General features: G+C 38.7%; 1 protein-coding gene across 1 annotated transcript in view; it reads right to left on the bottom strand.

Annotated features, from left to right (window-relative positions):
* Nucleotides 1–25,000, bottom strand: part of IKBKAP (inhibitor of kappa light polypeptide gene enhancer in B-cells, kinase complex-associated protein) — a 73,451-nt gene that overhangs the window by 35,873 nt on the left and 12,578 nt on the right. The window contains exons 7-20 of the mRNA XM_008587196.1: nt 18,844–18,940; nt 18,407–18,497; nt 17,050–17,173; nt 16,341–16,434; nt 13,713–13,943; nt 12,771–12,941; nt 9,631–9,730; nt 7,347–7,529; nt 3,443–3,549; nt 3,015–3,118; nt 1,824–1,877; nt 1,623–1,728; nt 651–766; nt 216–289 (exon numbers count right to left, since the gene is read on the bottom strand). Coding sequence (XP_008585418.1) covers nt 216–289; nt 651–766; nt 1,623–1,728; nt 1,824–1,877; nt 3,015–3,118; nt 3,443–3,549; nt 7,347–7,529; nt 9,631–9,730; nt 12,771–12,941; nt 13,713–13,943; nt 16,341–16,434; nt 17,050–17,173; nt 18,407–18,497; nt 18,844–18,940 — 1,652 coding nt within the window. The remainder of the gene's footprint in view (nt 1–215; nt 290–650; nt 767–1,622; nt 1,729–1,823; nt 1,878–3,014; nt 3,119–3,442; nt 3,550–7,346; nt 7,530–9,630; nt 9,731–12,770; nt 12,942–13,712; nt 13,944–16,340; nt 16,435–17,049; nt 17,174–18,406; nt 18,498–18,843; nt 18,941–25,000) is intronic.

The raw sequence follows: 25,000 nt of genomic DNA, 5'->3' as shown, positions 1-25,000 counted from the left end.
TTTAAAAAAAAAAAAAAAAAAAAAAAAAAAAACAATATATATGCTAGTAATATTGATTTGATGAACACAACTCAATGTTGAAACCCAAAAATATGTATAATCAATTTTGATTCAATAAATTAAAATTTAAAAAAAATTTTAAAGAAATTATAATAAAATGCTTATTAATTTCATGTATAAATCACAAGCTAACTAATCACATACATGGCACTTACTTGTCCAACCACTTCCGAATCTGAGCTAAAACCAGGGCTCGATGATGAACAACTTCTAAGTTTCCCCTTGGCATCTTAAAATAAATAAATCAAAACAAGAACATTTTTAATTAAGTTCAAAATTTTTAATGGCCAGGATACACGATTTTATCTAACTACAGAGAACTACCACAGCACTGTATAATGAGCACACATTTAGTAGAATCTAGCTGTGCTCAATATTTACCTTGACTTTCAAGAGGAACTTCCCTCTGAGCCTCCCTGATGACAGCCTATATCAACATTCCTTTACATAATGCTAAAAGACAACCTTGCAAAGAAAGGTTTGTAATAAGTGATTACAAATGATGAGAGGCCCGAAAATACAATCCGCAAGAATTTTGTTTGATATTGACTGAATAACAATCATAAAGACAGCCTGAAAACTCAGCTTACCTGTAATATAAGCTTTGTGTCCTGGGGCACAACAGTGACAATCCGTGAACCCCTCTCCACCTTCCGCAGAGTTTCTCCATAAGACATATGACTGCTGCTCAGACCTGCCTGTAATGCTAAAGACACCATTGGCTAAGCCCTAAGAATTATCATGACAAGCCACTCTCCATTAATTGCAGTTGAAACTGCATATATTAACTGAAAGAGAAGAGAGTGATTAACAACCAGGTTCCTTTGCTTTCCTACTCAACCTCAAGACCATCAGCCTTTCTGATAAACAATCTCGTTCCTGGAATTTGCCCTCTCTCTTAGAGAGGCCTTGTGCATACTCACATACACAATTTCTCAAACGATCTGAAAAACACAGGAAAGATTGGGGTAGCTTCTCTACTTCTCAGCATCATTAGTGAACTATAACCATATCGGTGAAAGAAAGATTCCCTATTTCCAAGTTAAAAGCAAAGAAAATACGGTAAGTGGGCTTTTTAGAATAAGGAAAACACACACATACACACACACACAGAGATGGAGCAGGGAATGTAAGAAAAAAAATGGAGCCAACATCCTACAAAGCACGAGATGGAGTCCAGATGTACAATGGAGGGTGGTCACAGTAAGAAAAGGAAGGTTGCACTGAAGTTTGAGCATATCACCAGTTTGGTATCTATGCAGTAACTCAAAATCAAGTATTGCGTCTGTTATATAATGAAACTTCCCCAAATTTTCTGTTTAACTTTAGAATGTGTTGCTTAAGGAAGAACCTCCTTCTTTGGAAGTCTTTGCTAACTGATGCAAAATGATTTAACTGAGATATTATGTTGAGATTAGGGGCTAAAGAAATGAACTCTAAAGGTTTTCTCCAGCCTAGCACTCCATGATAAAAAGTCAAAGTAGGCAAAGAATTTAAAAGTCATTAAGACTCCAAAAGACACTGGAAAAGGGACTATTGCTATTTATACACTGAAAACTTACTTTTAAATGAAGTATCCATCAGGCAAAAACAGTGGCAGGTATGGGAATGAGTCGTCAATAATAAAAACTCATCATATACTGCAAATGACGTGATATTTGATGCAACCTGCAACAAGACGAGAGAGGCAAGGGGGAAAGTTAGCTATATTACTTGGAGCCAACAAAACGCAAAGGATCCAACACCAAACCAAGCCTTGATACCTCAATGTCATTGATGAAAAAGCGACACCTGTCAGTCAAACCAAGGACACATTCCTGCAAAGAAATAAAGTTGAAATTATAAGTAAGTTTATTCTAAACTAATTAAACCTAACTTTTCCATTACATAGTTCTATTGCCCTATGATTTCACATCAAAGTCCTCAAAATCTGGACTAAATATAGATACCTAAGATATGATTGGTCCAGGGCAAAATGGAATATGATGCCATCCAATCCATCAGCAGCCCTATCATTCCTATCTCCTAGTATACCTCAAATACATCTCCCTTCCCCTCACTGAGTTCACTTCAACAGTCTCTGCATTGATCCCCTGTTCCATTCTTGTCTCTCTCCAACCTAGTCTTCTCTGGGCAGCGAGAATCACTTTTCAAACAAAGAAGCAAAACACATTACTCTTTGATTAAAAATCATCAATAACTTTCTCATCTTTGTTAAATAAAAAAATCAAAACTCTCCCCTATGGCCTGTCACTAAGTTCCAGCCACACTGCTTCCATTCAGTCCACTGAATAAACAACCTCTTTCCAAGCTCAAGGTGTTCACAGTTCCTTCTCCCTGGAACACTCTTCCTTTCTGGTAAGAGAATCTTCTTCACATCGCAGCACATACACCACTGCCTTAGAGAGGCTTTCCTGGATTACCAAAAAAATAAGACTCCCATCCTCATAGCCACTTCTACTTACCCCTAAACACCTCACTATTCTCTACCATTACACTATTTCCATTTCCTTCATTCTGTCAACAGAGGGAATAATTTCATCTATATTGATAAATAACAAGTTCCAGAAGAGAAAGGATAAGTCAGTTGTTTTGTTTTGTAACCACTGTACCCTACCACCCACCACAATTATAGGCACTCTAGTATCTGTTGAATGAATACTCTTCGTGAGATCACATTTCTGTTTTCCTCAAAAGATATTTAATAAAATTGACTTTGAATATTTTGTGTAACTAGAGATAAAAGTTTGCCAAATACATTATCTCATTTAGTGTTCCCCCAAGCATTTTATAGATGAAGGTGTATCTCTAGAAAGTGAGATAACTTCCTATATTGTCTTAGGATTTAGTAGAGACACAGGTGTACTTCCAAAGCCCATGCTCTTTCCACCTAATGCTGTCAGTCCCTGGGTAACTACTTCAAGTGGTAAATTTTCCTGCCTCTGTTCACTTACCTCTCCTCCAATCACGGCCAATTCAGTCTGTGTGCATGGATAAGGAAACCGAACAGGAAATCCACCACGGTTCTTCCATGGTTCAACAGCCAGAGAAGGTGACTCTATAAGATTGGCAGATCTGGTTTACAAATAGCTGATCTGCTCTTTATAAAAAACTGTCAACACCAATATTTGCTAAAACACTAATCAAGTAATTTGGATCACTTTCCAAATGTATTTTGGAAATTCATTAGGGTACTCCAGTTCACTTCATGAGAAAAGAGAAGTAGAATATACCTACCAATTCTACTCTATACCTCGGGGTTTTCCGGGGTAGTTAAAAGACCTAACAATGATTGCATTGACAAGATGGTTACACGTACATGTTCTCAGAATTAAACATCCATATAAGACATAAACTTGCTTTTGTACACTTTGATACTTACCCCGAAGATACTTAAGTATCTGGCCGTCAGCCAGCTGCAATGCCACTGATTTGGTCTTGGAATTGCAACATAGACTGATTATGACCCCATCTACCATCATAGAGGAGCTGACAAAAGCAAAAAAAGGAGGGGGGGAGTGAACAGACCATTTTTATCAAAAAGTAGTGACATTTCACTGATCTTGCAAAACAGAAAAATAAGGAGTTCCTTTTTGGTGCTGCATTGCCTATTTCAGTACAATGTACACATAATATACATATACATACATTCAAGTATATACACGCAGTACTCTGTATACATATGAGGGCACTTCAAAGAGTTCAAGGAAAAATAAAATTGAAAGATGCTACAAATCTTCCCATGAATTTCTGAAGTACCCACGTGCGTGTGTGTGTATACACAAACCTAAATACATACACACAAACAAACATACCCTTCCAAGCCCAAGTCCAGATGAAGCAGTTAGCTATTACATGACACTGTGTTCCACAAAGCCAATAAGCTAGTTGCCTACATTGCGAAGTCCTCACTCCTATTCCGGCAGCAACTTACTGCAACTTATTACAATTTATTGCCTTCATGAGACGTGCATGGTACCAATATAATTTCTGTCTTCTTAAAATATAAACTGCATTAAATAAAGCAGTGGGTCTGTAGAAAAATGAGCACACTCAATATCTCTATTGCTATTGTAGTGGATTGAATTATGTCCCCAAACTACCTGAAGCTTGAATTGTGTCCCCCAAGTTTTATGTATTAGAAATTTAGGGGGCCGGCCCGGTGGCGCACTGCTACAGTGCGCCGCTTGGGAGTGTGGCGACGCTCCCGCCGAGGGTTCGGATCCCACATACAGACCGGCCGCTCACTGGCTGAGCGAGGTGCGGGTGCAACACCGAGGGTTGTGATCCCGTTGCCGGTCCTGGTCCGGTACGGGCGCGACACTGAGGGTTGCAATCCGTTGCCGGTCATGAATAAAGACAAAAAGGAAAAAAAAATAAAATTAAAAAATAAAAAATAAAAAAAAGAAATTTAGCCCCCACAGTGTCTGTTAAGAGGGTGGGAAATCATATTACGGTAATTGAAAGGTGGAGCCTTGAAGAGGTGATTGGGTTGTAGAGCTGTGCAGTAGTGTATGGATTAAAAATGGTGGTCAGGGATGTGGTTATGAGGGCTTTAAAAGAGGAGAGTCTGTCTTCCTCTGTCTCTGCTCTCTCTGCTTCCACCATCTTGCAATATGAGACCCCTGGGTCACTGTCACCACCACCAGATGAACTTTAGAATTCCCAGCCTCAGAAACTGTAAGTAAATAAATTTCATTTTCTTTATAAATCACCCAGTTTCAAGTATTTTGTTGTAAGCAGAAGAAACAGACTAATACAGCTATCATAAACATTCATGGGAAACTGTGGGTCTTCACTGATAAGAAGAGGCATATCTGTTATTTCCATTACATTTTTTCCTGAGTCAGTGAACAGAAAGAAGTAGAAATTCTTAAAGGAAGAGGAAGAGGTAGTGATAAAAGCAAATGGTGCCAACGCTAACATTTAACTCAAAGAGTTTTTAACCAATCTACAAATAACCTAAAAATTATAACAATGGTTAATTTCTCTATGAATTTTGTTAGGATAAATCATCCATCCAGGGGTTAAAAGAACAGACTCTGGAGCAAGACAGGCTGGGATTAGATCCTGGCTCCACCAGGCAATCTTGGGCAAGTTACTTAACAATTCTGTGCCTTAGTTGTCTCATCTGCAAAATAATGCAAATAGCATATACTTTAAAGAGGTATTGAGAGAAATCTGTTAGCCAATTATGTTATGACCAATGTCAGTCTAAAATGGCTGCAGGTGGACAGGAAGAACACCCAAAATGGCTGCAGAAAGTTTCACATTTTCCAAGAACCACAAAAGACACCCCCCCACCCCACCGCCACATCACCTTCTCGCGTGCGTGATTTTCCCCACCTATAGGAAAGTTCCAGCTCAGCTTAAACTCTTGCTTGGTCCTCTTGTCCAATGACAATGAGACAGCTCAACCTATTAGGATATATAAGGCACTCCCTAGTTCTGCATGCGGCTGCTCCCGCTTTGAGAGGGCAGCCCACCCGCTTCCCTCTGAAGCCCTCCAATATACATTCTGGCTGAGTATCTGTCTCTCGGTGTAATTCTTTGCGACTCCGGGCCATCCCTTTCAAAATCAATGAGTTAATACAGGGAAAGCACTTAGAAGAGTACCTTTTACAAAGCACGAGCTACAGTAAAGGTAAGCTATTAATAGCTATAACTGATTGAGGGACTTTATATTACTCAGATATTAATGTTTTGTATGAACAAAATAGTCTTTCTTGAGAAACAAAAGTCAAAGCAACAGAAATATATTATAAATGACTTCTCATTTCCTTTACAGCAAATGAGAAGACTGTATCTAGCTCTTCCTTCTACAAGCTAACGATAAAGAATTTCAGATTTGGAGAAGTAGAAACTTGGGCATAATTTAGCCATTTCTAATGTACATTGCTCTGCTTTTCAAAAAGATCCTGGTTAACTTTGCATATATCTAAAGCATATTCAACATCTAGACATATTCACAAAAAGCTTATTCAAAATATCATGAAGCATTTTGAGTCTAAGAGTAGGAGCAAATGACTGTATTAAAATATGTTTTATACATAAAATAAGGAAAGGTTCCTAATTTTGCAAAAATGGTTCTCAGAATATAAATGTAACCAACTAGGGTTTTAATTACAAATAAATCTGGGGATTAACATCAGCATATGTCTAAGTTACCAAGTCTTGACGTTAGAAATCTGAGGATTTCTGGGAGCTAGCCAGAAAATGCTATCTACTGCACATCAGCGCTTGCATTGCAGAGACGAACATTCATTAACTGAAATCTGTTTCATGATAAAGATGCAGTCAGGAATCAAAATAAAACTCAGGTCCAGGGAACAGTGAAATTTCAGCAAAGAAAAATAGAGGAGACTTTCTAGGGGCAAATGTAGTCAAGTGTCAAACAGGATGTATAGAAGAGGCCAGAAGAAGCATTTTGAAGTCACCACATCAAAACGAAGCGCATATATATATATATATATATACATACACACACATACACACACACACAGGTTGTGTATCCTTTATCTGAAATGCTTGAAATCAGAAGTTTTTCAGATTTTGGAATATTCTCAGATACTTAATCAGTTCAGTATCCCTAATCCAAAAATCCCAAATCCAAAATGTTCCTTTGAGCATCATGTCATAGGTCAAAAATTTCAGACTTTGGGGCCAGCCCGGTGGCACACTTGGTAGAGTGCGGCGCTTGGGAGTGTGGCGGCGCTCCCGCCGAGGGTTCGGATCCCGTATAGAGACCAGTACGCTCACTGGTTGAGCGCGGTGCGGGCGCGACACCGAGGGTTGCAATCCCGTTACCGGTCACGAAAAAAGACAAAAAGGGGGAAAAAAAAAAATTTCAGACTTTGGAGCATTTTGGATTTTCAGATTAGGGATGTTCAACCTGTATATATAAAATTTCTTTCCACTGCATTAGTCCATGAGAATTAACCCCCCTAATTACCCTTGATAGTTATTAAAATCAATGGTAAGATCTAACAATTACTCTGTAGGAATGTGGGTACATGCTGGATTAAAATATTTAACACATCCTCAAAATGTTTTGCTCATCTATTGTTGTTTGTCCTACTTTTCACTTCTTGATATGTTCTTGGTCTATTATTTTGACATGACTCAAAACTAGACTTAACCCTCTTGATAAGTGTATCTAACAAGAAAACTACTGCTCCTCAACTTTGCTCACTAGAAGCCAAAAAAAAGTTGTATCCTCATAAAAGACAAGAGCACAACTCCATTTGCTTATTTAACATGTGGAATACAGGGAAGTACTGCAATACCTGACATTGAGCTGTCCGTGTTCCTCATCCATCTCAGAAGGGGCCACAGTCAGATGGTGAATGAGGGACCGTGGGCTGGACTGACTGTGGCTTATGGCCAGGAAGATGTCCTCTTCAATCCAGGTGAGAAGGCCGAGCTTCAGTGAGTTTACTTCTTGATCTTTGCTAGTCTCAAATTGAATTCTGTTTTAAATATTGAAGAATATCCAAGATGTGAATAAAACTTTAAAATCACTGAGATTTTCCTGAATGAAGGAAGAATAAACTACCTTGTATACAGTCAACTCCTAATTATTCTGGAGGGACAAAACCTGAGATAATACAAAATACTAGAATATCCAAAAATAATGCTTGTCTGGCTTAAGAATATGTTTTTATGTTTATTTTAAATTAAGTTTCTTGGGCTAGCTAGTTAGCTCAGCTAGAGTGCAGCCTTATAACACCAAGGTCATGGGTTCAGATTCCCATACCAACAAGCCAAGCCAAATATAAATAATAAATAAGTAATTAAACTAAGTTTCTTAAACCCTGAGATCTTTAGATGTGAAGAGAACACTTCAGAAAACTGACTGCAAAAGAAAAATACCTGCCCCAGCACGTACACTAAAAAACCCCAGAGCCTTTCCATTGCCACCATTTACCAGCATTCAAATCAGACTCCAACAGATACCAGAGCACTTCAAAAAGTTCATAGAAAAATAGAATTGAAAGATAACACAAATCTTTCCATGAACTTTTTAAAGTATCCTTACCTTTGGGTCTCACATCAAAATGACTAATTGGCTTGAGGTGGTTTCCATGCTTCTAATGCCTTAATAGGGGCCATTAATACACCAGCCCAGAGCACTGTTTTTGCCACGTCACTTAGGAACCCATAATGGTTACTTCGTGCCTTTTAGATCAAGAGGCAAATCTTCACCTTCCACTGAAGCTGGTTACTAGCCTGATCTTCCTACTCAACCAGCTCTCCCCGGACTCAGTCTCTCCACTGCATTTAGTCCAGCATGTTCTCTCTATGCAGGATAATCCCCACCTCTGGTTTTCACCAACACCGTCCTCCCCACCAAACCCAATGTTCCCAGTCCTTCTTTGCCGATCACAAACCTATCCCTTCCTCAAAGATCAAGATGAGTATTCATGTCCTTCCTGAAATCTTCTCTGAATGACTTGAAGTTACCCTTCTCTCAATTTTTTAAAAAGGAAATTATATTCTAACCTGCCTCACACTTTTTAATTTGCCTTACACCTCTGTCCTCTAGTGGCTTCAAGTCTGTGAAATGAAAAGATTCACATAAATGTTCTTTAAAAACTACTAAGCATTATATAGGCAACCCCCAAACCATACACAGGTTGAATATTTATATATACTTACTAAATATATCACATATATTTAAGAAACATTTCATTTATTTATTTTCAATTTTTGGCAGCTGACCAGTAACAGGGATTGAACTCTGGACCTTGATGCTATCAACACCATGCTCTAACCAACTGAGCTAACTGGCCCATTTTATTTATCAAATTCTGTTATTTGTTGTACTCAGTTAATTATCTCTGTTAACTTAGAAATAAATGCTCCCAGGAAGCAGAGTAGTTCTCTAAGAACATGGACTTATCAAACAGAACAGAATCAAATCCTGGATTCTCTAATTACTGGGTGCATGACCTTGGGGAAGTTACCTAACCTCTACACTTTGTTTTCTTAGCTATAAGCACTCAATAAGTGGTACTATTAAAAAACATTTTCTCACAGAAATGGCATTAACTTGGCTCCTGGGTAATTCTGCAAATGCCTACAGTATACCCAAGGTATTCATTACACTCAATCGTTGATAATACTGTTTCAGCGGGAAAATGCACTCTGATTTCCAACCAGGGAGCCTCAAAACAGCACCCAAAAGTTCTGGAGTCTGGAATGAGGCAAAGACAGAGGCTGCATTAGGCTGACCATGTTAACAACCTATACATCTGTATTCACATAAGAGAATGCAACTCTGCCTTATCATTTTCATCTCCACCTTTCCCATGTGATTTTTCCCTGGAAAACCAAAGGCTGTTGCAGAGAGTGGGTTCTAATCCAGCTTATGATTCATGCTCCCTTGCCGCCCACCAGAATATATGGCATTCAGATATACAAAGTGACTGGCTTTCTCCAACCAGGCTGAAAAACCAAGGCCTACGTGTTCCACTCAGCAACAGGTACAGAATAACAATAGTTGGCTGAATTTAGGACTGAATGCTGGCTGATTCCATTCACAGAGGTCAAAGATAATTAAGAACCTACTTGTATCTCTTTTCCAGATGAGGTGTTGTAAGGGAAACTTTAAATCCATTTCCACCCACAGCTCCCAGTTTCACTGTGGGGTCTGTACTTGGACTATCACCTAGAAAAAAAAATGCAAATAATATAATTGTAAACTATAAATATTTTTCCTAATACTAAGGGGATGGGGACATGTAATTAACAAGTTCTAGATGGCAAATAAAGCAATCGAGAAAATAATCACTTTTCAACTTCTTTCTTAAATTTCTGCCTACCTTTCAGGCTTAACCAAAACTTACTTTTCCCTTAATACCACATCTTCCCTTAATAGTCACAGTCTTCATTGATAAAGGCCACAGCTCAGCAAGACCATGTGTTGGGGCTACACTCTTACCCCAGTGCTATGTCCTCCACTGACCTACAACCATCTCTCAATAAGCTTGCATCCTCTGAGTCCAAACCACTTGCTTAAAAGACATTCTCTTTTCACTCTTAATCCAGTTTATTCACTATACAGCAGCCAGTAAAATCCTTTAAAAAATTCAGCCAGCACACCCCACTCCTCTGTTCCAAGCCCACTAGTGGCTTATCTCACTCAGAGTAAAAGCCTTCAAGGCCCTAAGACAGCTGTTCTCTGCCAGCTCCATGGTCCTACCCACCACTCTCCCCTCATTCGGTCTGCTACAGCCACACCGGCCTCTTGGCTCACTCCTAAACACAACAGATACCTTTTCAGCTACTCTTTACTCTGCTTGGAATGCTCTTACCCTGGAGGTTTGCATGGCTCCTGCTCTGATTCTCACCAGGTCTTCTTCCCAGAGAGGGCTTCCCTGATTGCCCTAATTACAAAAGCCACCTTCCCCGAGCAGGCCCTTATCCCTGAGCTCTTCCCATACCCCAACTTGCTTCATTTTTCTCTACAGTATTTACCATTTACCAAGGTTATATTTCTTCTTTACTATCTTTGTCCCTCAACCAGAACATAAACTCCACAAAAGCAAGGATTAGAAAAAAGCCTGGCACATGATAAACAATCAATAAACATTGAGGGGAAAAAAAGGAGTGATACTCAGGACACATCCAAAGCCATTTGTGAAAATTTTGGCAACTAATTTGTCTCCACACCACTCAAATGTATACCACTTTCCTCCAAATTGTTCATTTCCAAAGAGCGCTCTTTTCTCTTCAGCTTAGGCACTGAGCCCTAACCAGTACTCTGACTGGTTCCACTCTGAAATCTCAAACTAGAATATTCTGACTTTGACATCAACCTCAATCTTTCCTCTTTTCATTCTTTCTGATCTCAATAAAATGTATTATTCTTCAACATTTTCTTGATTCCCTGGACAAACTGGAAGCTGCTGTCAGCCATTTGTACACCAGCACTCTTCAGCGTCTCACACACCTATCCTCTTACCATTCGCATCCACAGGTGCCCAATGCTGTTTTCACCAACTTCAAGTTCACTTGAGCTGCCCACACCAGGGCCATCATCTGAAACTGCTCCACACTTGAGATGCTAATCTCTAAAAACTATACTCCAAGGACTCCCATAACCTTTTTCCATATTCTGTTAAATCCAAATTCTCCACAATGTGCTCCTTAACTTCTCAGAGGCTTTTAGCTACTGGATTTGTATCATCTTTCTCTTCTTTCCATTTCTACAAACACTCCCCTGGCTCAAGCTCTCCCTATGTCCTGCCTAGCCACTCTTCAACAGCTTCTCCTAACTGGTAGCTCTGCCTCCAGGTGTCCCCCGACCCATGGCTAACTCCACATTCTGATGCCAAGCAATCTTCCAAAAATGGAGCTTTCAACTTGCCCTATCTCATCACAAGAAATTAAAGGTATCAAGTAAAATGAATGTAAGGTAGTACACGGTTTCATTTTGGGGAGATAAAAATATTCTAAAATTGATTATAGTGATAGATGCACAACTCTGTGAATACATATATATATATATATATACACACATATATATATATACATATATACATATATATATACACACATATATAAACCACTGAATTGTACACTTTAAATAGATGAATGACATAAAGCTATCTTTTAAAAAAGTTAACATAGGAAAAGACATCCCATACATTGAAAAGTAATATATAAACTTATTAGTATCATATGGTAAGTGCCACAAAAGCTTACTCTACATCTGATTCTTTTTAATCTCACAAAACCAGCACTAAGATAACCCAAACACAGCAGAGACAAACATTTGCTTACTTTTGGTATGACTGGCTGAGAGAAAATCTTCTCTGAAAAGTAGTTAATTTCTGCTTTTTCTGATTTGCCTTGACAATGAACACATTAGTATTATTTTATAAAAAGCTATTTAAAAAAAGTTTAAGGAAGACTGTAATGGCATTTCACAAGTGAAACCAAAATCAGAGAAACTGGTGATATATCCAAATAGAATTCATGTAAACAGTAGGCTGTTGATTTAACAGAAAAGCTGATATGAAAGTAGGGAATGCCAATATAAATTAATTAATTTTGATTATGCACAGCAGCTATTAGGCTTTTTCTAACTGAGAATTCAAAAGATATTTGATAGCAAGGCTACCACTGCCATACGCCAGTATAATTTATGACATGACCATAGAACTCACAAATAAAAACAACTTTCAGGTTCTCCAGTACATCAGGAAAGTGACAAGGAACTGACAGCAATGGGACTGTGGAAGGACAACTAGATTAGGAGCTAGAACACCTGTGTCGAGGTGCTTGTCCACAAATTCTTGCTCAAGCAAATTGCAAATCCTCTGGCACTGTGTTCCCTCATCTATAAAAGAAGAAAAGTTCCTAGGAGGGACATGAAAGCAACTGAAAATATGTGCAAAGGTAATAAAAATAGTAAAACCTACCATATATGTAATAAGATACTTTGTTATTTTCCGGGGTTGAATGTTATTCTTAAGTAAAGGACTCTTCAAGTTCAGTAAGGCAAAAGGAAGTGCTTTTATAAGCCAGAGTAAGATTTTTAAAAAACAAAAAACAAAAACCAATTAAATAATGATAATGAAATCAATTACGGACTTCAAATTTTTAGAAATACTAGCGCTAAGGCAACACCAAACTATAATTTGCTTTTCTGTAGAAGTAGGAAGGACTTAATTTAGAACATCTTGTTAAGTTTTGTAACATACCACATTTATAAACAGAAATCTGGTTACTGGCATCTAGGACAGCGAGGTCATTACTCTTTTTTGGGTGTGCAGAAAACATGACTTGATTCACAGGGTGCGGGAGCAACAGTCGGTAGGTGCACATGGGAGGTGGAACCACAGTCTGCCGGAAGACTGTCACCAATACCTTGTCTGCACATGAAGAAAAAAAGAGAAGGATGAGACATATGGATATTGAATTAGTAAAAGAAGGCCTATGAACATCACAGCACCTATAAGTTGTTATATATGTTTTCTATGCCATTATAACAACCTATAAGTTGTTATAATGGCATAGAAAACATACAGCAATTCCTAAGAATAATTTTTGATATTTTTTACATGGGTTAAAAAAGGGGGGAGAGTGTCATGGACTCTGCTTATATCTAGCTATTGTCACCTCCAGATCTATTGTAGTCCATCTCCAGACTTGAAAGTTTCAGGTGCCAGGAAGTAAGGCAAAAAGGGCAAACAATCAGAGTTCTAGCTTGAACTGAACGTACTGGAGAGGTACATAATCAGCAACAAAGCAACACAAGTGGAGTGGTGCAAGGGTCAACGTAATCTGCGTCAGGGCAAACAGACAAGGTGAACACACCCAAGCCACACAACTCTACCGTTGTCTTCCTCTCTACCCAGGGTCAAAATTTTCTAAGTCTTCAAAGGCCAGACAAGTAAATGTGTGAAGGCCATGGATATAGTACAACAGGGAATTGGGGTGGAAAGAGGGACTATGGTTCTCAGGAAAGTATACACCCCACCTAAGGGCATTCCCATCCCATCAAAAACAAAACAATAAATAGGTAAAAATAAACCAAACAACCCAAACAAAGATTCCTCATTGTTCTGGTCAAGTCACCACATCTGCAGGCCCCAGGCTTAGGACCCGTTGCAGGCACATGGACACACTTTCCAGCAGCTTACTTCCATCAATAACAGCCACATTTGCCAAGTCACTTGAATTATCTCCTGAGCTCCGGTCAGTTGTCCAGTGCCAGTCATAGCAGAGGTAATGCCAGCCCTGACAGAGAACATGCAGCCGGTATGGGATCACCGGGTCCCACATCAGAGCCACAATCCTGCTCTTCCCACAGGTGTCAAAGGAAAGACTTTGCTTGAGATACCAGTGATAGTTTCCAACAGTCCAGAGCTGAACTGCAAGGGAAAATGAAAGAAAGGCCTTTAGATGGTAGGGGACTAGATTTCATAGCACTTGCTAGAGGGGGACAGGGACAATCTTTTCTTTTTCAAATGACCCTTCCTACTTAGCCTCTTCATTAAAATAATAATATAACAACAATAATTGTTAAAAGGTAGCTTTCCATGGAGATAAAATGTCAAGCATCAATAAGGTCAGAAATACATGTTTATTCTCACCTCTACCTTCAGACTTTATGATCATGATGAAAGGATACTAGGACAAGACAGGATTTTAGTGAGTTTTTTCATGAAGACTTAGGAAGAAGATATCTGGCAATTAGATTATATTAAAACACTCAATTTAAGATCCAGGACTAGTATCACTATGTTGCATTAGGCTTAAGATGCTTATTTCCTTCCAGGTTCTTTGCATGCAATTATGTCCAAGGCTATCTGGTATTAACTATGATTTAGCTGCCAAAGGGAGATTAGCATGCAATTATCCTTTCCAGCATCTACTAAAAGAACAAGACTTAATCATGCCAAAACCAATCTTTATTAAACAGGTGGTACATGTAAATTAAGATCTTAGTTATATTAAGGAATTTATTTTCTTAATTTCCCTGCTCACTAATTCTTAACTTAGTGATCACAACAAATACAACCTAGTTCTCTAACATGCTATTCTAATACTTCCATGCAGCTGGGAGTTATTAAGTGAAACCACATGCTCATGCTCCATGAGCACAGATGTCGGGTCTGTTCTTGAGCAGTATTTTTACCCCGAGCATATCATAGTACCATCCCTTGTCACGCTGGTTAATCAATGATTCTGACTGTGGTTGTATGTTAAAATCACTTGGGAGTTTAAGTTAAATACCGATGTGCAATCCCAATTCCTACACACTGAATCCAACACTGATATGAAGGCTGGATATCACTATTTTTTTCTAAAGGTGCAACCAGGGTTGAGAACTATCGTGTTGAATGAATGAATGAATGAATGAATGAATGAATAGTTTCTAATAACATTTCAGTTAAAATAGGTTCTACTGATTAAAGAGTTTGATAGCCACTTAGGGTATGATGACAAAAAAGAAAAGCAAGTAAAAAGATTTATGGAAAAAATGTTCAGTGCATTGCTGTTGACAATAATGAGAAATTACAAGACTTTAAATGTCTAACAGCATGAGGTTTAATAAACTGGCACAAAAGGATATTATACAGAAATTTTAAATGATGCAGATATACAAACAAACTGGAAATATACTTGTGATACAGTGTTAAAGCAAGTTACAAAACTGCATGCATCATATCTATATTTTTTAACAAAAGAGATCATAGCTATCCTGAGAAATATACAAATAAATCTAGAAGACAAGAAAAATTTAAAAGATTATTACTGAGTGGTAGAACTATGGATTTTTTTTTTCTCATCTTTATTTTCTAACATTTTCAAATATTGTTTAATTTTTAAATATACATTTATCTATTTTAAAAGCTTTAGAAAAGATTCTTACTTAAAGCTAATCTAAATCCTCTTACACTTCCACAGTATTCTTTGGTTAGTGCTTTGATCTTCTGCAGTAATACACAAAATACCATCCAAGAACAGAAAGCACTGATGACTTGCGATGGTTAATTTTATCTATCAACTTGGCCAGGCTATGGTGCCCAGTTGTCTGGTCAAACACTAGTCTAGATGATGCTGCGAAGGTATTTTGTAGATGTGATTAACATTTACAATCAGTAGACTAAGTAAAGCAGATTACCCTCCATAGTGTGGGTAATGAGCTGAAGGCCTAAAAAGTAAAAACTGACATTTCCCACAGAAGGAATTCAGCCTCAAGAACGTAACACAGAAATCCTGCTGGAGTTTCCAGCCTGCCAGCCTGCCCTGCAGATTTCAGACTCAAAACTGCAACATCAGTTACCTAAATTCCCAGGCTGCCAGCTAGCCGACAAATTTCAAACTTGCCATCCCATAACAAGCACATGAGCCAATTCCTTAAATCCATCCACAACTCTCTTGCACTCTCTCTCCCTCTCTCCATCCCTTCCCTGACTCCCTTCCTTGCCCCTCTCTTTCCACATAAATATTCAAGAGTACTTCAGAAAGTTCACGGAAAAATGGAATTAAAAGATAAAACAAATCTTTCCATGAATTTTTTGAAGACCCCTCATATACACATATATCTCCTATTTGTTATGTTTCTCTAGAAAACCCTGACTGACACATGACTGAAATCCATAAATAATTAAAACCCAACCACTCCCCCATTTCCATATACCCATTTCAGCTTCTCCAATTCCACTAAGGGACTAAGCTGAAGGGATGAAGGAAATCTCACACCCTTCTACTTTCAACTACATTTTATGGAGAATAAGGCTGAACTTCCACAGCTGTTTTACCATAGGTTTTCAGAGCAGAATTTTCTTCCCTCTGAAGGTCTTCTAGCCAAACTGCAAGCACAGAGGAATCTGCATTCCAGAGCAAGTCATTTACCTAGTAGGGAAAAAAGACCTATCATTGGCCTTTAGCCATGCATATACTTCAAAATCTACAATAGCTGAATTCCCTGCTCTGACAAAACAAATTAATCCCATTATTTGAGCTGATATCTAGTTGTAAACTACTAACCTACAGAGTCATTAAACAATTCTGTGAAATAGCCATTACATGTAAAGGACTTCTCTTTTTGCAAAATCTCCTTGGAAAAACAATTTGTTTTATTAAAAAAAAAATCAGCTATAAGAAGCCACCATTTGGGGCCGGCCCGGTGGCACAATGCTACAGTGCGCCACTTGGGAGCGCAGTGGCGCTCCCGCCGAGGGTTCGGATCCCACATACAGACCAGCGGCTCACTGGCTGAGCGAGGTGCGGGCGCAACACCGAGGGTTGCAATCCCGTTGCCGGTCCTGGTCCGGTACGGGCGCGACACTGAGGGTTGCGATCCGTTGCCGGTCACGAAAAAAGACAAAAAGGAAAAAAAAAGAAGCCACCATTTTTATTATTATCTACTCTAAAGCTTCTATTTACACACCCATATCAACCTCCTCCATAGCTGTGCAAAGTCCTCTAAATTTGAGGACAAAACAACTAAACAACTCAGGCACCTACCTTAACCTCATCTTTGAGGAAAGGAAGTGTAAATTGTCCATGAAGAAGTCCATTTTTTTCAAAAAACACAACATCCTGCTGGTTGGGTTTATCTTGTGTAGATGCAATCAAACTGCCTGAGGGTCTTAAAGCAAACTCAGAGTGTTAAATCACCCAAAAGTTCATCCAGCTGGCTTAAGAACAAGGTGAAATTTGGACAAGTTTTTTTTTTTTTCCAGCAAAAATAAATTTTTAAAAATCATCATCCCAAGGAAGTTTTTTTTTTTTTTTAAAGATGACCGGTAAGGGGATCTTAACCCTTGACTTGGTGTTGTCAGCACCACGCTCAGCCAGTGAGCGAACCGGCCATCGCTATAATGGGATCCGAACCCGGGGCCTTGGTGTTATCAGCACCTCACTCTCCCGAGTGAGCCACGGGCCGGCCCATCCCAAGGAAGTTTTAAATCCCATGTGTCGCTTCTGTCTAGGCAAACAGGTCACACTAGTGTGGGACTACACCTGCCCAGAGGAAAGAGTGTCATTTCTGAATTTGTACAAAGACTCTATTTGTCTACAAAGCTTTATAGTTTTAAATTGTATTTGGATGACTTTTAAAAAAACCAATATTATCTAAAACATTCCAAGTACAAGGCTCTAAAAATCATAACCTATTTCTTCTTTGATCATATTACTTCAACAAATATTCTGTGCTCAGGCAGGTGTGTTTTAAGACTTCTCCATCTACTAAAAACATCTCAATTGCCTCAATTTACTCATATCTGTCTCTAGAATTTTAATTTAAATATATTTCTCTTGCTCATATCATTTAATGCCACCCAAATACTGGTGGGGGACAGGCAGGTTGCAACCTGCACAAGGGTACTGAGCCAAAGAGGTGAGTGGAAGGAGGTGGCCTGAATCCAGCCCACATGTTCCTTGTCAAGCAGATCTTTTACTGTGGGAGTTTGTGCAGAGGAAGAAAGCTCTTTTCATAGTTTTCACAAAAGCACCATTTGCCCCAAAGAGCCTTGTAGACTGGACTTCCCTTCTAAGCACCATTTTGTTCTACAGAGTGGCTTCCTGTGGGCCCTGCCTATAACCATAACCTTTTAAGAATTTAAGGAATGCAAAATGTGTGGGGCCTTGGAATAATGAGATCTGTGAAGAAGCCCAGAATCTACAATTCAAGTTGAATTCAAACTTCAGAGAACTTACAAAAAAAAAAAAAAAAAAAAAAAAAAAAAAAAAAAAAAAAAAAAAAAAAAAGACAGATATAGGCTTTCATCCAAACATCTATATTCAATGGGTACCAACACCCCTACCCTGGTTCCAAGAATTTCTCTGAAAAAGAAGTATCAAGGTTTCTTCTCCCACTCACTTCCAAGCCAGGGCTGGTCCCAGTCCTGCCACAGGCTCACTGGTTGACTGTAAAGCAAATTCTCGGTTCCACACTCTGAACTTCCGAGCCCCTGTGCAGTAGGTGGAGGCAAACAAACACACTTAAAACATTATGATAACTGTTGTCAAGTCAGAACTTTCCAACACCTTCCTCATACATAAAAACTGTCATGGTCTTACAGAGCCAATCAGATTAATCTTGTTAAAAATCTGTATGTACTAGCTGGGAGGCTGGACCAGATGGCCTCACAGGGCTCTTCCAATTCTTGACTCTAAACTCACTTAACATCTAAAGCAGCACATTTTTACCTTATATGTGTAATTAATACCTCACTCAAAGCAAAAAAGGAAAAAAACTTTACTGAAGTTTAATAAGATAAACTTTTTTTGTTGTTTATTTGCAATTTATTCTCATACCTGTTTCTGGGCAAACAACACTCAAAGCAAAAAACTGTCCATCCCCACGCCAGGTAACTTGTGGTCTATGATCATCCCAGGGCAAAGCAGATTCGTGCTAAAGAGAGGAAGAAAGACAAATATCATTGGGGGACCTTAAATGGCCCAGAATCAAATAAGCCTCGGGCCATTAAATACAAGTCTTTTATATAAGGTTTAAGCTATCTAAAAAAACAATGTCTTCAGGAACCCTTCTAGAAAAGCGCTTAGACCCAAAAATCATCAAAAAAAAGAGAAAAGAACTTAAAACAAAAAATCTTTCTTTGGGAATTAAAAAAAAAAAAAAGTGGCCTCTAAGCATAGCAATAGAGGAAAAGAGCTATAGATCTCAATATTAAATATAATGAGCTAAGGAACCTATCAGGTAATGATAAGGAAATAAACGTTCTTTTTGTCTAAATATAACAGGATAGAGCTTTGTTTTTTTTAATTACTACGCTTCACAACAGGGCACAGAAGAGTTTAAAAGGCGAGAGGAAAGTGGATAGGAAGAGCCACTGAGGTGGTAAAGGTAGCAGCAAACAATGACGAAAAGAGAGAAGAGTTCTGCATTCAGAGTATGAGACGAATTTCTTCTCTAGTCTCTAGTGCCACTTGATCTCAATCCTAAAGACCTTGAAGACAGCAGCCAACTGTCGAGGATGGGAGATAACCACCTGAGCACTCAGCATCACGTTCTAGTGACAGCCTAAGTCAGAATGCTACTAGTACTGGAGTCTGCACAATAAGGAATATGCAGGTAGCCTAACAAGATTTATTCTCAAACTGTCCTATGGTATAGAACATAAACTTCCTCTAATGAAGGGTTAAGTACTGAAGTATGTTATATGGATTATAGCTAGAAATAATTAAGGACAGAAAATGTAAATAGAAAGCAGGGTCTTACTGATACATCTATTCTAGAAGTGCAGCTCAAGAAAATTTCTACACAATGTAAACTTATGCTTCCATTTGTCCAGGCCCAAACCTTGTTGTGATGCTCAATTCCTCTCTCTCACGCCCACATGTGATCTATATCAATAAAGCCTGTAGCTCTACCTTCAAAATGTATCCTGAGTCAAACCACTTACCACCTCTCTACTCTCTCCCTAGTCCACACACAGATTACTGAAAGAGCTTTCAGCCATTCACTCATATTCCCCTCAGTTCACTTAACACAAGAGCTAGAGTGATCCATTAAAAACATAAACCACAGATAGAATTTCCATCTGATCCAGCAATCCCACTCCTGGGGATATATCCAGAGGATTGGAAAACATCAGGTGAAAGGCACACCTGCACTCCCATGTTTATTTCAGCTCTATTTACAATGGCTAGGCAATGGAACCAACTTAAATGTCCATCAGTGGATGACTGGATAAGGAAATTGTGTATATATACACAATGGAATATTACTCAGCCATAAAAAAGAATGAAATTCTGCCATTTGCAACAACATGAATGATCCTGGAGAAAATTATCCTAAGTAAAACAACCCAGGTACAGAAAAAGAAATACTACATGTTCTCACTCATAACTGAGAGCTGAATCCATAAATAAACAAATAAACAATAAAGAGAGACAGAGTCAGAAAGAAAGAAAGAAACAACAATCACAGTAATACATTGAACTTTTAGAAAACTAGAGGTGGACGAGGAGAGGGGTGAGGGGGAGGGAGGGGAGCTAACGAGGAATTGGTCAATGGACACAAAGAATGATTGCGTTATTGTAATGATGAATCAGCTAACTATACTGATCTAACCACCACACACTGTACACAGTTATTGAAAATCAATGTTGTCCCCCACATGTATGTATAATAAAAAATTAAAAATTAAAAAATGAAAAATATGTAACAAGAAATAAAAAAAACATAAATCAGACCTTGTCACTCTGCTCAAACCCTCCAATGGTTTCCTATATCAATTGGAGTAAAAGCGAAAGTAATAACATCAGGCTACAAGCACACTGCTATTGGGCAGATATGTCCCCCAAAAGTTCATGTACTGAAAACTTGACCACCAATATGATAGTGTTAAGAGGGTGGGAAATCCTATTATGGTACTTGAAAGGTGGGGCCTTTAAAAGGCGATTAGATTGTGAAGACTGTGTACTCATGAATGGATTGACCCATTCATTGAGGAATGGGCATGGTTCTGATGGCTTTATAAGGAGAGTGAGTGAGAATGTTAGCTCTATTGCTCACTCCACTCTCTCCACATAACACCTTGTGTCAACACCATATAAGAAGGCCCTCAACATATGCGTTCCCTGGACCTTGGACTTCCCAGCCTCCAAAAAAGAAAAAAATTAATTGTATTTCTTCATAAATTATCCAGTTTCAGGTATTCTGTTATAAGCAACAGAAACAGACTAATACACGTGCCCACCCTGATCATTTCTCTGACCTCAAATCCTACCATTCTCCTCTTCCCCAAAGTCATACTGCCACACTAGCCTCCTGTCTGTTCCTTGAACACCAAGAACAAATGCTACTTCATGATCTTGAGCACTGGCTGTTCCCTCTGCCTCGAATCCTCCTCCCCAGATATTCCCATTGCTCACTCCCTCATTTCCTTCAGGTCCACAGTCAAACAGCACCTTCTCAGTGTGGCCATCCCTAACCACCCCTCCTGCTATTTATCTGGCACTCCTTACCCTGCCTCATTTTCCTCCACAGCATTTTTCTTTTTTTTTTTTTTCCTTTTTGTCTTTTTTTGTGACCAGTAACGGGATCACAACCCTCGGTGTCGCGCCCGCAACACGCTCAACCAGTGAGCAGACCGGTCTCTATATGGGATTCGAACCCTCAGCGGGAGCGCCGCCGCACTCCCAAGCGCCGCACTCTACCGAGTGCGCCACCGGGCCGGCCCCACAGCATTTTTCAATTCCAGCATATTGTACATTATTTTAATGGCTGTCCCCTCCCAAAGAATGTATGCTCTATTGAGGGTAGGCGTTTTGTTCCCTGCCATATATACCCAGTGACTTAAACAGAAACTGACACACTGTAGGTAACTCAATAAATGCTTTGTAATGAGTGAATGATAATCTAAGAGAGTAGGAAAACAACACAAACGCAATGTCCTAAATCAGCATTACTCGGCACTAGGAAAGCCCAGGAAGGGAATAAGCTGAGAACTGAATAATACAACTTAAAAACCAAACCATTCACATGAACACTCACATCTGACTAATCCATGGATTTTTCTTTTGTTTTCTGAAGCATAGCTGTGAACATTCAAACCAAGACAAGGCCCTAAAGAGCTTTTACAAAAAGTTCATGAACAAAAGCTAGAGTATACTGGACAGTACAATAGAATGTGTTTTTTTTTTTTTTTTTTCTTATTACTCGAATCATTTTACATCACTAATTTTTTTTTTTTTTTTTCTTATTACTCGAATCATTTTACATCACTAAAAAAACTTAATTTTAGCAATACTAAACAACTCTCACTGTAGCAGATACTAGGAGTAACATGTCTTCTCCAGAATTTACTTGAGTATGGAAAACTGTTTAACTTCGAATATTACTGCAGATTTCCTTAAAGTAGTTTTTTTTAACACCTGTATTGGGATATAACTTATCATAAGATTCATCCATTTGAAGTATACAATTCAATGTTTGTTAGGTGTATTTACAGAGTTGTATTACCATCACCATAATCTACATTTTGAACATTTCCATCATGCCAAAAAGAAACCTCATATCCATTAGCAGTCACTCCTCCCTCCACCCCCAAAGTCCTAGGCAACCACCAATCTACTTTCTGTCTCTATAGATTTGCCTGGGCATTTCATATAAATGGGTGCTATGGGTCTACTGTATCCCCCAAAAGTTCATGTGTTGGAAACTTAATCTCCATCGTAACGGTGTTAAGAGAGTGGGAAAGCCAATTATGATATTGGAAAGGCAGGACCTTTAAGAGGTGATTAGACTGTGAGGACTGTGCCCTTGTGAATAGATTGAACCATTCACAGAGTAAGGGGTGTGGTTCTAATGGCTTTAGAAGGACAGCAAGTGAGGTTAGATATCTTGCTCAGCCCATTCTCACCATGTGATACTCTGTGTTGCTGTACAAAGTTCCCACCAACAAGAAGGCCCTCACCAGATGTGTTCCCTGGACCTTGGGCTTCCCAGACTCCAAACTGTAAGAAATAAATTTCATTTATTTATAAATTACCCAGTTTCAGGTAGTCTGTGGGATTATACAATATGTGTTCTTTTGTGACTGGCTTCTTTCACTTCACATGTTTATAATATTCATCCATGTCACAACAAGTATTAAATCTAAACTATATGGTCTTAGAAAGTTGTAGCATATTTACTTGTTGCTTAGAGCAAGAAAGAATATACAAATGTGCAAAAACTATTTACTTGGCCAAGTTCCTTCCCTCCTACATACATTTTAGTCTTTTTGTAATAAAATTACTTAAAAACCAGGGGGATATAAAAACCAGTTGTCCAAAGCTAGACAACAGTAGAAGATCACCCCAAGGAAGCAAGGTTGTGGCTGGGAATACTTACTCCCATCTTTCTGCCCTCTAATAATCCTTTACTGATTCGAATAGATCAGCAGTTTTCTTAATGTCAAATTAGACCCACCATGAATATTTTACTCACAACCCAGCTGTCTTGAAATTTAAAAAAAAAACAAAAAACACTATGCTGCTTTTTAAAAAAAGTTTCAAAAGTTATTTACCCACTAAAATAAGAGCAGCAAATTACCATTTGAGTGTCTTCCTTGTGCTGATGCAGTGGTAGCTGTTTTACGTATATTATTACCTCCAAATCTCAACCCTTGTAAGGAAGCATTATGTACACTTTACGGACAGTAATACTGAACCTCAGAAATGTTAAGAAACTTGCCAAGGTCTCACAGCTACTAAATGTCATGATGATAAACTAATCTGTACCTTTCTAACAGAGATATATGCTACCCCTAATGCAAGAGGATAAACATGGCACATCTTCCTGGGGCATTAATTTTAGTCAGTGGAATATTTTAAATTAACATTTTTTAAAATATTCATATTGTAAAATTTAAGATAAAATGTAAGAATTTTAAAAAACTTAATGTGATAGCTACTTTCCCAGATGCCCCAAGAGTATGCACTCCTCACATTTGCATGCTCCTCTTGTGTTCACAACTGTTCTGCCTTCAGGGGCTCTCCTTATAAGATTAAAAAGTACTATCTTGAGTCATCAAGACATCATTACGTGGTCTTTAGAATTTTCTAATCCAGAAGTAAGGAAAAATCAGAAAAAGCATCTAATATAGACATATGTAGGAAAAGTATGAAAACATGCATGAGAATGATCAATAGCAAATGCAGGACAGCAGCTCTCTGGGGAAGAAGGGGAAGGATTTCAGGAAGGTCTACACGAGCTGTATCATTTCTGTTTGTAATGCTTTATTTTTTAAACTGGGTGATAAATATTGATTATAATTATTTGCTACACTGTAAATAAATCAAAGCAACTTGGCAATAAAAAACAAAAAAGGATCTTTCTAGGATGACTCACTTCCTGAGGGTTCTAAACAGTCTTACTAAAGAGGAGAATTGTCTGTGTGTGTGTGTGTGTGTGTGTGTGTGTGAATTGATTTATTTATTTTTAGCTCCCGCCAATAAGTGAGAACATGTGGTATTTCTTTTTCTCTGCCTGACTCGTTTCACTTAATATTATTCTTTCAAGGTCCACACACACACAAAGAAAACAAAAACAAAAAACCGGGGGGGGGGGGGGGGGGGAGAGGAAGGTATAACAACCACAATTTTTTTGAAGTTCTTACAACAAGCAAATGGAAAGGACATGCTTGGGGGGGGGGGGGGGGGGAGAGGAAGGTATAACAACCACAATTTTTTTGAAGTTCTTACAACAAGCAAATGGAAAGGACATGCTTGGGGGGGGGGGGGGGGGGAGAGGAAGGTATAACAACCACAATTTTTTTGAAGTTCTTACAACAAGCAAATGGAAAGGACATGCTTGGGGGGGGGGGGGGGGGGAGAGGAAGGTATAACAACCACAATTTTTTTGAAGTTCTTACAACAAGCAAATGGAAAGGACATGCTTGGGGGGGGGGGGGGGGGGAGAGGAAGGTATAACAACCACAATTTTTTTGAAGTTCTTACAACA

Source organism: Galeopterus variegatus, unplaced genomic scaffold (genome assembly GCF_000696425.1).
Source record: "Galeopterus variegatus unplaced genomic scaffold, G_variegatus-3.0.2 Scaffold4278, whole genome shotgun sequence".
Classification (NCBI taxonomy): Eukaryota; Metazoa; Chordata; class Mammalia; order Dermoptera; family Cynocephalidae; genus Galeopterus; species Galeopterus variegatus.
Note: the sequence above shows the minus strand (reverse complement) of the source record. Positions and strands in the feature narration are given on the sequence as shown.